Source organism: Dermacentor andersoni, chromosome 11 (genome assembly GCF_023375885.2).
Source record: "Dermacentor andersoni chromosome 11, qqDerAnde1_hic_scaffold, whole genome shotgun sequence".
In the NCBI taxonomy this organism is placed as follows: domain Eukaryota; kingdom Metazoa; phylum Arthropoda; class Arachnida; order Ixodida; family Ixodidae; genus Dermacentor; species Dermacentor andersoni.
This window is the reverse complement of record NC_092824.1, coordinates 19,299,030-19,314,651: the sequence shown is the minus strand read 5'-3', so window position 1 is coordinate 19,314,651 and position 15,622 is coordinate 19,299,030. Positions and strand designations below refer to the sequence as shown.

Sequence of the window (15,622 nt, the reverse complement as noted above, 5' to 3'; positions counted from 1 at the left end):
GCCTGCAATATCCAACACCTGCAAGACTAACCTGCGTACGATTCAGTGTATTCAAGCCCAAGCCCTTAAGATATGTCTTGGCTTACCACACAGTGCATCAACGGCTGAAACCATTGCCCTTGCGCAGTATTACCCAATCACGACGCACATTACCGTTGAGACAATGCGTATGCATCTCAGGCATTATACTAGGACCCCTTCCCACCACTTGGCAAGCCTCACTGCTGCAAGGTCCTGCTCGAGATTTAGCGATATTGTCAGTGCACATGGTGCGTTGTTTACTTCAGGGTACGCACCTGCGAACGAGCCAGCGTTTCCTCCGTGGTGTCTTAGCCGTCCATAAGTGCATATCATGATTCCAGGACTACAGAAGAAGACAGATCTACCGGCCCCTGCTCTAAAACAGCTGAGCTCACTTCTTGTGCTTGAAAAGTACAGCAACCACGTGCACATCTATACCGATGGATTGACTACGTCGTGCAGTTCTGGTGGTGCCGTCTTTATACCAACGCGAGGATTGGCACTGCGGTTCAAGACATCGCATGTCACGACCTCAACGGCGGCAGAACTAACGGCCCTGCGTTGAGCACTGGAATTCATTGATTCTTAAAGACCTAGAAAATGGACTGTGTTCTGTGATTAAAAACCGGGATTACAGTGCACGCAGTCAGTTCTCCGACACGGATGCCATGACCAATTGACATACGAAATCGCGAAACTTTGCCATCACATCCAACAATAAGGTCACGAGGCCATCTTTCAATGGGTACCTGGCCATTGTGGAATCAGTGGCAATGATTCCGCTGATAACGCTGCTCGCACAGCACATCAAGAAGAGCACAGTATTCCAATTCCGCTTTCGAGGGCAGACGCCGCAAGGCAGCTTCGACACCTGGCGCGCAGTCTCACACTGACCGAGTGGAACTCGCCAAATTTACGACTTACACGACTCCATCGACTAAACCGCCTCCCTGAAACTCCGGCCTCCACTCGGACTTTCTCGACGTGAAGCTACGCTTCTCTGTCGCCTTTGGTTAGGAGGTGCCTTCACAAAGGCATACTCTACATTAACTGGAGTGACTGACAGTGCAGCATACGAGGTCTGTGGCACCGAAGAAAATGTCGACCACCTGCTGTGCCACTGCCCACGATACACCCCAGAGAAACAAGAACTTGCCAAAGCTTTCCAAAAACTGGACAATCGGCCGCTTCCTGTGCAGGTGCTGCTGGAACACCGCTTCCATCGCCCGTCGACCCATAAAGCGGTGAAGGCGCTTTTGTGCTTTTTAAAGACGACGGGCTTGTGCGACCATCTGTGACTGTTTATGCAATTTCTATAAGACCACACAAGTCAGCGAACTCGTCGCAATTTCCTACTTTCCTTCCCTCCTCTCTCTCCCTGCTATCTTTGTTTTCCCCTTTCCCATTCCCTCGGTGTAGGGTAGCCAACCGGACATTATTTTGGTTAACCTTCCTGCCTTCTACTTATCTCTTTTCCTCCTCCCTCCTTCATTGGTGAAACTATTTGGTGTGCATAATGCTGAATTTGGATGCGACGCAAGGTTGAAGAGCAGCCACCGGACTGGGAGTTGAAGACGTGCCGTCGCGTTCCGGACCGGGGCCCCCTCTCAACCAGTTTTAAGACGTCACTACTATTCCCAAGCGTGGACTGCTACCTGAGGCCGTCCAAGTTATGCGCCCGCAGGCAGAGTGCAAGCAGTCAGACTACGAGCCCGAGTTTTCATCCAGCTGCCTGTCCAGAGTGCCACTTCCATCTGCCCGCTCCACCAAGGCGCAAGCGTCATCTCTCCAAGCCGGAGCTGTCACGCTCTGGTCGCTGGCTCATCGGTAAACTACACCGACACTGTGGCGAGACCAACTTCACTTCTTTCACCGCCTCGTCTTCACCCCTCCGCGTCAGACATTTTTGTACGTTCGCACTCGTAGCATCCCCCTAACTGAAGTGCTATTGGTATTTTCATAACTCTGAGTGTATGTTATTTCTTATTGTGAATATTTCATTACATGTTTATTTTATGTCCTTGTCTCTCCACCAGCTGCATTAACAGTTTTGAGTGCATTTTTCAACAAAACGACTTTGTCTTCAATTTAGTTCTCGGATGCTCAGCCTCAGGGAATCGTCTGCATAAATTAAACAAAGGAACCTGCATCACATCATGATCGCGCTGATCATGACTTCGTTCTCTGCATTGACTTCCGGAATTAACACAGCACGGTCATCGACCTGAAGTCCAAGCTTATAACACTATCTGTAGACCAAGCCATACCGCCACAGAGCTCTCTAGGTCACCATGGCGTGAAAGTGCTCGATGATCGAGTCAGCGTGCCGTCTCGCTCCAGGGTCTTTATTTTTGTCAGCACAAAAACAGCCGCAAACATAGAATGTGTCGCCTAGGGCGACCAGCATCTACGCCTCACCCGTGAAATTTGAGTAACAAGAGGCATCGCTCTACTGGACGGAAGAAAAGTGCAGATGGTGCTGGCATAGTTGAGCGAGCAGAAAAAGACACCTGAACAAGGGCACGACGATCGCACACATCTAGGAAATTGCTGCAAGAAACGATGCGCTTGTGACTTCGAATTCTGCTATATCCACCTCGACGGCGTTTCTTCCTGAACCAGTCTTCTACATCAATCCAAGGCTTTCAAGGCATAAGAAGAAACTAATCAAGGGCCTCCTCTAGTAGTCAAGGGCTGTTTTTTTATCGATATTAAGGATACGACCAATATCAGTTGCTAAGCATTACATAATAACCAAGCCATTTACCCGACCACTTCGTCCTAGCCACAGAGGAAAGACTTCGCGACTTCAACAGCGGTTTCACGGCGTACAGATTTCTTCTCGGTATAACGAGTTAGATAGTCAGTTGCGATGATTACCCATGTGTTTTCTGAAGGTGACGCAGGGAACGGACCTAGGAAATACATTTCTATTGGTTGAATGGTGGTGGAGGCGGATCCATAGGTTGGAGCAGACCGGCGAGCTTGACTGGTGGTACTTTATGCCTCTTACAGTCACGACAGGTCGTCGTATAGTGCTGAGAATAGCAGTGGTCACTAGTATTCCATGCTTGTGCTCGCAAGAAATACTTGTGACTACACTACTGGTGTTCTGGTGAAACGTAAGTGTTCGGCACAGGAGTGGTCGTGACATGCCTGCAGAACTTCGCGCACTGCTGCTGAGAAGACGACAAGGGACGATTGCTTGCTGTTTTCAAAGGTTTTCTTGTAGAGTGCAGAGCTCCTCAGGCTGTATGATCTCAGTCCTCGGGACAGGAGGTGGGAGATAAGAACGATATCTTCCTGAGTATGCCGGAAAAAAAGGAAGTAGTTCTATGTACGCACATTGTCCGTAAGCCATTCGCACTGCGTCCGTAACACAAAGAAACGGCAAATCTTGTTCTATGTCTGGTGACATCAGTGGAATCGGAGCTTCCGACAGGCAGTTATCACCGCTGTGCTTTGGTGCAGATCGGTAGACGACACTTATGTCATACTCCTGCAGAAACAGGCTCCAACGAGCGAGGCAGCCTCATGGATGTCTGAGATTGTTAGCCAACAAAGTGAATATTCGGGCTTTGTAACCTAACGCTCTTATAAACTCTTCTAATTCTGCAGTCAGTCCTCGATGGTTGGTCAAAACGTTCTCGGGCCACCCGCATCTGCGCTTGTCTGTCACGCGATATCACCACAACCGCGCAAACGCCCCATATGATATGGTATGTGCACGCTGATTATCAATGTGTAGACCGGACAAAAGTAAATAACTTCTGAAAAATACTTGTTGCTGGGCTAGTTGGTGCATCTTATTTCCCTAAGACGCAACGAAGGAAGGAGAAAAGCTTTAGGATAGGAAAGAGCGTAGAAAGAACGACGACGGAAAGATCGCTATCTGGTCCAAAAGCTTTTTCCTCCCTTGGTTGCGTCCTAACACCGGGGAATAATTTCTGACTTGGCGTATCTTCAGCCATTAGCAAAATAGGCTACGTTTGACGAAATGCTATAGGTCAAGCGTTTTCATGCTGCGGCCAGTTCACCTGTCTATCAAGTGACGTCACGGAACCGCAAGAACTCACCGCGTAAAAGTAATATGTACGAGTTCAAGGCGCATTATTATGCCGAACAAAACTGGCTTTTATTTCACAATAGCCATAGAATACCCCGCTCCGAAAAGAACAGAGGTGGCTGCCCGTGCATCTGCCTTGCATTAACTACTGGGCTTCTAGTTGGCCAAGAACGGCTTCTAGTGAAACGTTCTTGGCGCCTGTGCGAATTTCAGTTTCAGTAGCATCGTCAAAATGCACGAGCACCGTTGTTGCTTGAAGTCGTTTGCGTAATTCTGTGAACTACTGTTCTTGGGCTTCCGTCCGGACAAAGGGCACACTCGTGGCTTATTAATCTCGTGAAAAGCTCAGCGATTTTTCAGAAACCTTTAATGAAATGATCGTAGTAGACGCAGAGCCCCAGAAAATGCTTTACAGCCATAATGTATTAAGGACCAGGAAACACAGGAAAGGCGGCAGTTTTCTGAGGCTTCTGCATAACGTCTTGGGGGCTGGTCAGGTTTCCCAGAAATTTCAGTTCCTGAAAGCCAAACTCACATTTTTCACGCTTAATGGTAATATTTGCCTTGCAGATAGTGCCAAAACGCTCTGCAGCCGTGCCAGATGTTGATCAAACGTGCTTGAAAATACCACGACGTCATCCATGTAGGCAAGGCACGTCTACCACTTTAGTTCAGCGTGTACAATGCCCAGCCCTCGTTGGATTATGGAGGAAGGGGAACGCACGCAAAATGAGAGGACTTTGAATTCATGTAGTCCACCATGGGTCAATGCAGTTTTGCCGCGGTCTCGCTCGTCGACTTCGATATGTCAGTACCCTTACTTGAGATCTAACGAGATAGAAAACTGGGCAGCAAGGAATCTCTCGCAGAAAATGAGGTAGCAAGAACATGCGGTGGGTTTTACCACCTCTGCACAGACACAGTAAAAACTAGACATGAGAAGTGGGCACATATTGAAAATTGGCCCGTCAGGTTAGCTTGTGTGATTTGAAAGACGGATTTCCATAGCAGCTTTGCAACGAGAGATGTCAGTGATGAGGGAGATGTTATAAGAAAGGGTAACTATTCCATTCTCGGGCTGTCTGTATAAAAAAAGAACGATGATACGTAGCGGATTCAGCGCCTAGTAGATACGCAGCTTTAGGATGCATGTGGTAGGAGACGCGCTCGGCTGGAATGATGGTTTGGTTACCTATGGGCTGTGAATGAAAGAACCTAAAACAATAAATAATGACGAGTACTTTTGCAGCGGGATTTGAGCGATGGATGGCACTACCGGTATTTTAGGCGTGGGACACTTGTGCTATAGAAGTAGTCAGATAGTATGAATCTGGCAGCTCGGTTCTCAAATGATTCAAGGCAGACAATCATATTATTACGAAATAATCGAGCGATGCTCAAGGGACGAGCCGCCGCGAGATCGACGACGAAGTGGGTCTGTGCCCTTGGCGCGGGCGAGTGTCGGCCTGGTGGTCTGGCTCTAGCCTAAATACCCTGTATATAGCCTCTATCATCTGTGTTTTTCCACACGTAACAATATTAACCTGCTGATTGTCATAGATATCACAGGCACATTCTACTTTAACTCGCATTAGGAGTTTATGTGCAAGTAGTTTCACTCAGGGAGATGCTGAACACAAGTTACGGCATAGATAACTTAGTAATCAATTGAAGGAAAAAACTAACTGATGTGATGGGTCTAAGATAAATAACTCGACATATGTACTCCTTGCTATTTAAATACCTGACACTGTGTTAAAGTGCAGTTGTTAACAGAATTGGAAGGTATTGCGTAATCACGTCGTCGATGAAAACACTCGCGATAACACTTATTGACATTGAGATAAATGCACAATTCGTTGCACCATGCCTGGATTTGGCGGAGGTCTTGCCGAAGAGCACAGCAGCCTAGAGCATTTGCTATTTTGTGGTACAAAATGCGATCACCCGCGAAAACGCGTTTGTTGGATGATAAGCTATGTGGAACAACATCAATACATATGTGAAATATATTTCAGTTATGGAGTCTCGTAGCATCAGGAACTTGAATGGCTTGCCTTGTCTCGTCTCGCTATCTCGTCGCACTATCTCGTGCCGCTTACCTTATCTCGTCATTGATCGCGCGACGGGGGGATCAACTGCCTGCATTTGCTAGAGTTCCTCCCTTGTCACAGCTCTCAATCAGTTCTGTCAGGTCGTCTCCAAGTATCAGGTTACGGATGCCACTCTAAACTGCAGTCACGTTTCTGACCACTGCTAATTGACAGTGGTCGGACAGTTCTTTTTCATGTTATCGCCGACATCCAGCAGTCCTGTTCAACGATGCACAAGCTGACTACGTCTTACCATCCATAATTAATGGCCTCACGGGGCGTCTGAATCGCACCGTAACAGACATGCTTGCAGTGTATGTCTCTTCCGACCATACTGATTGGGACCTTGCCCTACCCTATGTCACTTTTGCATATAATGCTACGCGTGACGACACTGCCGGGTATTCCCAATTCTTTCTGTTTGGCCGAGAACGGGCAGTGCCACTGGACGTATCCCTTCTATACGCCGCAGCAGAGACCAGCGATTATGTATTTGACGCCATCACCAGGGCAGCCCAAGCACGCGAAATTGCCTCCCAAGAGAAGCAACGGCGTTTGTACGATCACAAACACAGAGACGTTCACTTTGGGCTGGACCCCTGGTACTCCTTTGGTCCCCGACTCGTCCCGTTGGCCTGTCACAAAAACTCCTGTCTCGATACACAGCGCATATAGAGTGCGGCGTGCCGTGACTCCAGTGAGTACTAGTGCCTCATCTGCCCCGAATTCCTCTGACGTTGTGCATGTTGCCCCCTAAAAGCATATTACTCTCCTGTTATCACCGATATTCAGACGCACCGCAACGATGCTTCTGCCGCCGGAGATAATGATACATGAATATTGCGTGTTTCTTTTGGACGATGCACGCGGGCGCCCTGACAAAGGCGACGAACGGTTCCTGGCTCTCGAGCTGTCGGATGAATTGGCCAGTGCTGCCGTTATCCTTTGTAAATAGACTTTGCAAATAGTTTCCACTTCTTAATACTTCGTTCGCATAAGAATATGCTTATAAACAACCACCAGATCCTTTGATTCTTCGGCCAACGCCTACTCGACCATGATTCCGTGTCGGTGTAATTTCTTTCAATACTTGGGATGATATTATCGGTGCGCTTACGATTCGATGTCCAATTTCGGAGAGGTGGAGCTTTTGGCCGACGTCACAGCCAGGTCCGTCATTGTTAGGCATGGTGCAATATTTTCATGGTACGGTTCCCCAGCCGAGGTTTCAGCGGACAATGACCCACAGTTCAACAGCTATGATTTCGCTCCTATCGTATATCTTTACGATTGAAACAGTTGACATCAAGCGCGGAATACCGCCTATCCAACGGGCTTGTGCAAAAGGGTGTACAAATCGTGAAGCGTAATTGCAGTGGAAATCCCAGTGAAGATTGGCGGTTTCTAGGCGAGCTGCTGCAGGGAAGGCGGCTGCACACACCAGTGCCGGACTTCAATCCACCGTCTGGTATACGGGTGAAGAAACACCGACAGATGAGTCACAACCAGCGGGCTCTCTCTCCTCTGAGCAACAATGACGCGGTACGTTTGAATGGAAAGTCATGGTCACCAAAAGTCAAGGTGGTTGGATCTACAGGGCCGTAGGCCTATCTTTTTCGAACCGAAAACAATAATGTACTTCGGCGCAACCATCGCCACCCTTTGGCGACCATAGAAGAGTGCGATATCGACTCATCAGATGACAAAGATTCAGACGACGACCAGGCCTTGTCACAAGAGGTTCAACGACGGTGGCTCAGCAGCTAAGGCTGCGGCCGCAAGGCCTAACCATAACTGTCACTGCTGCTCCATCGGCCACTGACCAGCAGTCACTGCTCGTGCCTCCACGATGGGCAACACGACAAACGCTACCACCTAAGCATCTGGGTTATGACCACCGCTGGCGAAAGACAAGCTAACGGTGTTGAGTCTGGCCGCGAACAGCTGTTGAGAAGGAGGATGTATCATATCAGTTCAAAGCGCGCAAGTTCTATATGGACGCTTCACTGCCAGGTGCTTATCTTATCTTTCCTTCTGCTGCATTAAGCCCTTCCACCTACTGCTATAAATACCAGCCCTGAATAAACCACGATATGCATTGCTCTCCTGGCACCTGGATGCCTGTTCTTGGTGTCCCAGATGAGAACGATACGCTGGGTTACTGGGTAGTGCGTGGTCGAATGAGTTACGCATCACGCTGCGTGTCCGAGGGAATAAAACTTCAAACCAGCCGTTGTACTAACTAAGGTTAGTGAATATGTGACAATATGTACATAAGTTTCACTCTTCAACGAACCTTTTCACGCCGGTATGGGTCACTGTGTGATGAGGGAATGAGTAGGTACCGCCTTGCGAATGAACACTTTGACACCAACTTGGAGCACTGGGTATTGCCACTCGGCTTTTGCTGTACCTTAAGTAATCGTTTTAATATTCTCTTGGGTCTGTGGGTAGGTGTCAGTAGGAGTGTGCCGCCCAAAAGGAACGTCTTTCACGGCAACTTCAGTAACTACATAAGTACCGTTTAGAATGTACCACTCTACAGTGACGAAAACGACCCCCAGTAATTTATTCGATGTTTGAATTAAAACCCACATGATCTTGGATTGTAGCCCGAAGTGACATGGACATAGAAGCAGACAGGACGAGCTTCTAGTCACTGACCATGTCACTTCGCGCTACAATCCAAGATCATGTTACCGTACCAACTCGCCCAACCTTCTATTCTTTTGCACCAAACCCACGTCACGAGGGGTACTCAGGGACAGTTACCTCACCATGAACCGAGCTGCGTCTTAAATGCACTGGGTATGTGTCGCTGTTCGCTGAATATCCCGGAAACGTAGGTCACTGAGTATGCTTCACTCATTACGCGACAAGCGAGGGAAGAATTCTCAGCGTTCACAGGCACCCACACACCACGCTTCTTGTTTCCGAGGACATCTCGGCAGTGCCACCACATGGTGAAGCGTGTTCTGAAAGAAGGGCAATAGAGCAGCCCGGTTACCGCTTTTAGCGTCTCTCAGCATTGGCACGCAGTCGCGCGCCATGCATTTTGGAGACCACGTACAGAGTTCAATGCGGCTTCACTAGACGGCACCGAGTGTTTGAGAGAAGTACAAAAGAGAAATTTCGCCACAGTGCAGGCCCCATACATAGCTATTTTGGACGACTGCAATACGTTGCTTTACTATAGGGATTCAGGGATGAACGCGTCACCGTCGACAATAATTGATAGATCGGTCCTGCCGATTTTTTTTTTTTTTCGTTTCTTCAAGTAGAAGAGCACCCGGAAGATGCTCCATGAGCACTGTTGCAGGCTGCACAGCGGAGCGTGCCAGTGCAGTTGTGATAAGCGTGTTCTCGATCGCCACACTTTCCGCAAGCCAGCCGTCCTCAAGCCGTCCTCAGGAGCTTTGTCAGCCATGGCTGAATCTTTGACACTTGATACATCTACGTGGATTAGGGATGTCTGGTCGTACTCGCGTCTTTGTAAGCTCTGTGTCAAAGGTGTGTGGCCGCACACTTGTCGCAAATATTCGAATAAGATATTGGTTGGAATAACTTTGTCATGGCGTTTCATGGTTACGCCCAGCTCCTTGACAACATTTTATTCCTTCCACAGCTATTGTTGATCATGCTCATTCAATTTCAAGAGATCATCGTCTGAAATCACATCTCTGAATGTATTCATTGACCAATTTAAGGGACACCGGCATCGGTGATTTGAACGCCCTCGAATGTTATGAACTTGGAACTCTTTCATGTTAAACCTTGTTGGCGAACTTTGAGCAAGAGGACGCTGCTAGCCATATGAGTCACCTTGAACCCTGGGCCTAGTGTGTCGGTGAGAGGTTGCCACAACAAATGGTGTAATGGCCCTTACCATGCTTCCGAGTCATTTTGCTCTGTATGACGTAATAGCAGAGTGGGTTTTTTTTTTTTATGCAGAAGAAAAAAAAATATATTTCTTAGGTGTCCCCGTTTTGGAAAGAAAGGGGAGCATCAGGTAGCTTGGGGAAGGAAGGTGATGGCATAAAACGTTATTTACTTTCGGCAGCGGTGCCAGCCACCTACCGCTGAGTGGCTGTAACCAAATGTAACATATCGAAGACAGTTTAGCCACACAAGCTTAGTCCTTGCCACCTAGAAAAACTAGAAGTAAATTGAAGGTAAAATGGTATGAAAGAAGATACAGACTGAAAATAAAAGCCTAGACAGGAGAACAGAGAAAGGTGAGTGCCAATTTCTCCTGGAATGGCAAGTCCGGGCGTCTTGTGTGGGTGAAGCAGAGGCCGAAAAGGTCTGTTGCCTCTGCCGAGGGGCCTTAAAAAGTGGCACCCGTGCAACACTAAGGATTCCCTTTTTTCGAACACGGCTACGCGCGGGATGGTCCTACCTCCATGTGCGTGGGTCCGTGGGCTCACTACACAACAAAGGCCTGGTGACTCAGACGCTCCTGTGGGATGACTGTATAGCATCGGCTGTACGACGAGGATGACATGGCGAGAATCGGATGGCGAAGTGGCTATAGAGAGGATAAAACTGCCAGGAAGTCATTAGGACGCTGGCTGTTTGACGAAGATGACCAGACAACAGCGCATAATCTCGATTGAATAACTACTGCATGATTATGATGGAATGACGGCGACTGGTTGACGTTGATGAAACTGCAAGGGTGGCATGCCGACAGCGGAATTATGAGAACGAGATGTGGATGAGTGCATAAGGAGTGTGTATTGACGACGACTATAAAAGACGACTGCATGCAATGCAGTCGTCAATGACCACTGTGCAATGGCAAGGACATGATTGTGACTATTTCGAGGATGACGTGAGAGGACGTAACTACTATGGCACATATGCAGCTGCAGAAACGCACCAGCGCTAAGCTAGCGACTTGTACCCATGAAATGCAATATCTCCGCATTTGGCCTACTCCTGCGAACGGCGTCGAAACAACCCACTAGCTAAGAAAAGGTAATGCTTTAAAATCAAGCCTATAGTGCCGCCTCTGTTTTCTTTCACGCATAAAGTGAAGACTTACATAAAATTTTGTCTCTTTAACAATTAGGTGCAACTCACAAGAACTGACGTAACATATGCTATGTTTTGCCTTTCCGTCGCTTTAAGAACAAAGTACGAGGCAGCAAAAGCACGAAGTTCATTGTTAAAGATTGCTGGCTCTCACATAATCGAGAACAGATGAAAGCATGATATGGCAACGGGCAAAGCAGATTGGCTGGAGATGATAATAGCCACAGTCTTAAATTGGGTGTAGTGCATTTTCACAACCGCACACCCTACCGTACCACACCACTCCGCGCCATATTGTGCACTGGTCTGTATGGACGCTGCCCAGCTACATGTAAAAAATGGCTGAGGGCGGCACGAAATACTGCGAAAACCACAGGGAGACTGAGCGCACTGCCCAGCTAGAAAAAGAAAAACTCCAAAAGAAGGCTTTTGCAGTGTGGCGCCATCTCTCAAGGCGACGCAAAACACGTGCCGCGAAACTCACGGACCGCTGACGTTCAAAAGAGCACTGGCGGCACAAGATGACACTGAAGTGTATGATGCCCTGTAGCTGCATCTTGAATGTTGCTATTAGAAAGGACAAATGAAACTTGAGCTCACTAGAAGTTACAGCTTGAGTTATACTGTAAACAAACGCTAGGATGAACTCGGAGTAACTACGCAGTAATTAGCATATGCAATGGGCTACTGTACATAGAGTGGGGGTGTGAGACCGGATTTTCTTAAGTTTTGACTGGTTACCCAGATGATCTCGTTTCGTTCTCACAACTTACCAATATGTTCTCATTTCAGTGCTCGGATAACGGTTCTGGCATTTGGCTTGTGGGCACTTGAAGGTCACCGACAACGGGAGTTAAAAGCATTTCGTGCTTAAAACACGCATGCAGAGCGCTAATGGAAAAGTAACTTGAAACATCCCTTCCGCCATTTACGCCTCAGATCATTCCACAGATATTTTGAAATGCCTCAAACATCAATAAAAATGCAAAACATGCCCTTACCAGCCTTAGGTAATTGTTTTCTGCTTCTTCACTCATATGCATTGATAATATAACATCTTGTTTTGACCGAATTTTGAGTAGATATGTATAGCCTGAAAAAAGAAGAAAAAAAACCAAGAGAACAATCATATTCATGTTACGTTGCTTCCCAAAACGAGCTTTTGTCCTCTCTGTACTGTGTCCGCATTAAATTTGGCAAATAGCAGGTATGTCATGTGTTTCATATAAAGATATTATTGGTAAGCAGCCAAAATCATAAATGCTTTGAACCGCGTAGAACGAAAAGTGTGTGCGATTTGGTTTGCACTCCGGACATTTCAGTTCAAGTCTAAAACAAAAATGAATGTCTGGCGGTTCCTGCGCGTCTAGACAGGATTACCATGTTTGATAGAAGATTAAAAATATGTTCATAAACTTTCGCTTACTACTTTTATAGCGCGAATGACCATAACGAATAACTAAGCAGCAATTATTTTTCTGTAATGACGCAAAAATGTGTAAAACAGTTGTAGTTTAATGCTTGTCTACATTAACACCTTTATATGCAAGTGTTTTTTTTTCTTTGCATATAAAATGTTTTTTTTTTGTGCCTGGTCCCCCAAATTTCCTCATTCTGCATGTTCAGCTTGAAAAGGGGATGACAAAAATGAACAATGAACGACCGGCACAAAAAACTCCCTAAGAGAATTGTGCTTGCCACTGTAACCAATAAATACAATATAAAATACCCAGTTTTCTGCAAGGCCATAAGACGTCAGCAGCGCAGAAAATGCCAGAGGCGCTGTCCGTAAGCTTTTGGGAACAACACGCGAGAGTGTTTCGCGCAACGCGAGCAAGGCTCCTAAAACTTAAAGTTATGCCAATCTCTTTCTATTGCAATCCTTCGCTAGACCTCCTGAATTTGTCAAACATTGCTGGGGCCACGTGAGCTTCCCTTGCCTGTCTGGAGGCGCCACAGAAATTGCGAGAATTCGAAATCACAAGGTGACGGTTACTTGCTGATCATTAATGATTGGGGCGCACAAAATTAAAAGGCTTCTTTCTGATTCTACACCTTCCTCACCATTAGCCTCCAGCAATTGTTTAAAATGTGTATGGAGCCGCGCGAGGCTTGCCCGTCTGTAGCGCGACGCCACAAAATAGAAGAAACTCACTGCCTTAATGTCACATGCACGCGATTAAGGATGCATTATTGTTTCTAGCAAAAGTGAAGTCGTCTAAAATAGTCGGAGACTACCCCGTTCAGAAAAGAATAGAATATGACCCTTGTTCTCACAATGAATGCAATGACATAAAACACCTCAGGTCGTTATCTCGCAGCCCGAAATGTTTGCGGTTAATATTGAAACTTCTTTCGTCCAAGATAAATACTACATTGGCCTTGAACAGCCATAAGGCAAGACATAGTCCTAACGAGGCCACGGTGAAATAGTTTCTGGGATTGTCTAACATTCCGAGGAATTTCGTTTTCGTTCAAGGACCGACTATCGCCTAGATGTCCAGGAGTCACCAAGACAAGTAATTCTGAACATATCGGAAGAATATCGGATGTGTTGCAGACAACAAAGCAGTTATATCAATATGATGCTATTACACGCGTGTGATATTTGATTGTTTGAACGAGGCGCGTGAGCGCCATTACTCGAGAAAAGAAGAAAAAGAACGAACTGGGCTCGCGGTGTGAATCTAACCGGTCCGCACTGCAACCGCTGTTGTAAATATAACCTGCAAATAGTTGGTCGTCTTAATGACTCGTGTTTCGCGTAACATTGTGGTAGAGGGTGGGTTCTCAGTACTCGCCAATGAGCTCCGCAGCGACCGCACCGTCCCGCTTTCCGCCATTGCTCCTAGTGACGATTCCTCCTCTCCTGTGGCCCCGACAACAACGTACGTTACGGTTGCAAATCTCCGTGAGCCGGGCATATTATCCGGCCAAGATAATGTTGACATTTAGGACTGGCTCAACCTGTATGAGCGTGTTAGCGCAAACAACCGCTGGGACCCTACCATTATGCTAGCCAATGTCCTATCCTACTTGGGTTGGACTCCTAGTGTCTGGTTCCGGACACAGGATGACGAGATCTCTAGCTGTGATGCTTTCAAGGAGAAGCTCGTCAACCTCTTTGGAAATCCCACCGGTCGGCAGCTGGCTGCTAGAAAAGTACTTGTTAGCCGAGTTCAGCCTTCCACTGAATCGTATGTCTCGTACATGCAAGACATGCTCGCTCTTTGCCGGAATGTCGACCAGAAAATGGCCAAGCTTGACAAAGTCCGCCACGTAATTAATGGGATCGCGGACGACGCCTTCAACTTGTTGGCCTTCAACAATGTGTCCACCATCGACGTCATTGTCAAGAATGCCGCCGCTTTGAGCTCGCCAAAAGCCGCCTCGTCAATCCACAGTTCTCACAGCTCCCTAACACGGCTGCGACGTCGTCTTGCGTTGACCTTACCGCTTCACCACCGTTAAATCAGCACGTCACACGTATTGTTCGCCGCGAACTCAAGGTTACAAATCATGCGGCGTTCCATTCACGCCCACTTGAACGCATCATTGACCAGCCAGCCCCAGCAATCTTCCTCATTCAGGCAGTTATACCGCAAGAATTTGCAAACCTAGGTTTTCCTGCTGCCTGCTCCGCATCCCGACCTGACGCCCGACCGGTGCCGACTGCTCCGCCTCAAGGCAATCTGCATTCCCCTCACAGATACCGCAACCCTGCCGAGTGGATAACTGCGGACAGCAAGCCCATTCGCTTCCTTTGCCTCCGCATCGGCCAAGTCACTGTCCACTGCCGCACCTCCTGGACATCGCCGTATTCAAGCTCCTTTTCCCAGTCTCCTCGCCCATATGCTGACCCACGCCGTCACTCGCCTCGCCGTATGCCTCCTACCTCTGACGTATCCGTCGATGTCGGTCATCCTGCTTGCTCGCCGTCACCTCAGCGCCTCGAGTCCCCGTTGTCCCAGCCACGCCGCTATTCGTCGCCGACCAATTATGGACCATCCCGTACGGAAAATTAGGCCATGCAGCTCTTGGAGGTAGCACTGCATCACGTTCGTCCTGTCCAAATCCTCCGTTGACGCTTCTGAGAAACACGAACATAATTGAAGCAGACGTAGATGGTGTTCCGTTGACGGCAATTATTGATACTGGAGCCCTAGGGTCCAGAATGAGCGCTAACCTACGTCGTCGCCTCAAAGAAGTTCTTGCGCCAGCCATCACTCGAGCCATACGCGCCGCCAATGGCGCCACTGTTGCTGTCAAGGGTGTGTGTACGGCTCGCATATGAATTGCTGGCCGTCAAGTTCCAGTCCTGTTCACCATGCTGACCAGTTGCACTCACGACCTAATCTTCGGGCTCGACTTTCTCACGACGCATTCTGCCCTCATTGATTGTGCC

At 47.8% G+C, this 15,622-nt stretch overlaps 1 protein-coding gene across 1 annotated transcript in view; it reads right to left on the bottom strand.

Moving 5' to 3' along the window:
* Positions 1-15,622, bottom strand: part of LOC129381681 (uncharacterized) — a 186,718-nt gene that overhangs the window by 77,881 nt on the left and 93,215 nt on the right. The window contains exon 7 of the mRNA XM_055064723.1: positions 12,219-12,310. Within this exon, the coding sequence (XP_054920698.1) occupies positions 12,219-12,310 (92 nt within the window). The remainder of the gene's footprint in view (positions 1-12,218; positions 12,311-15,622) is intronic.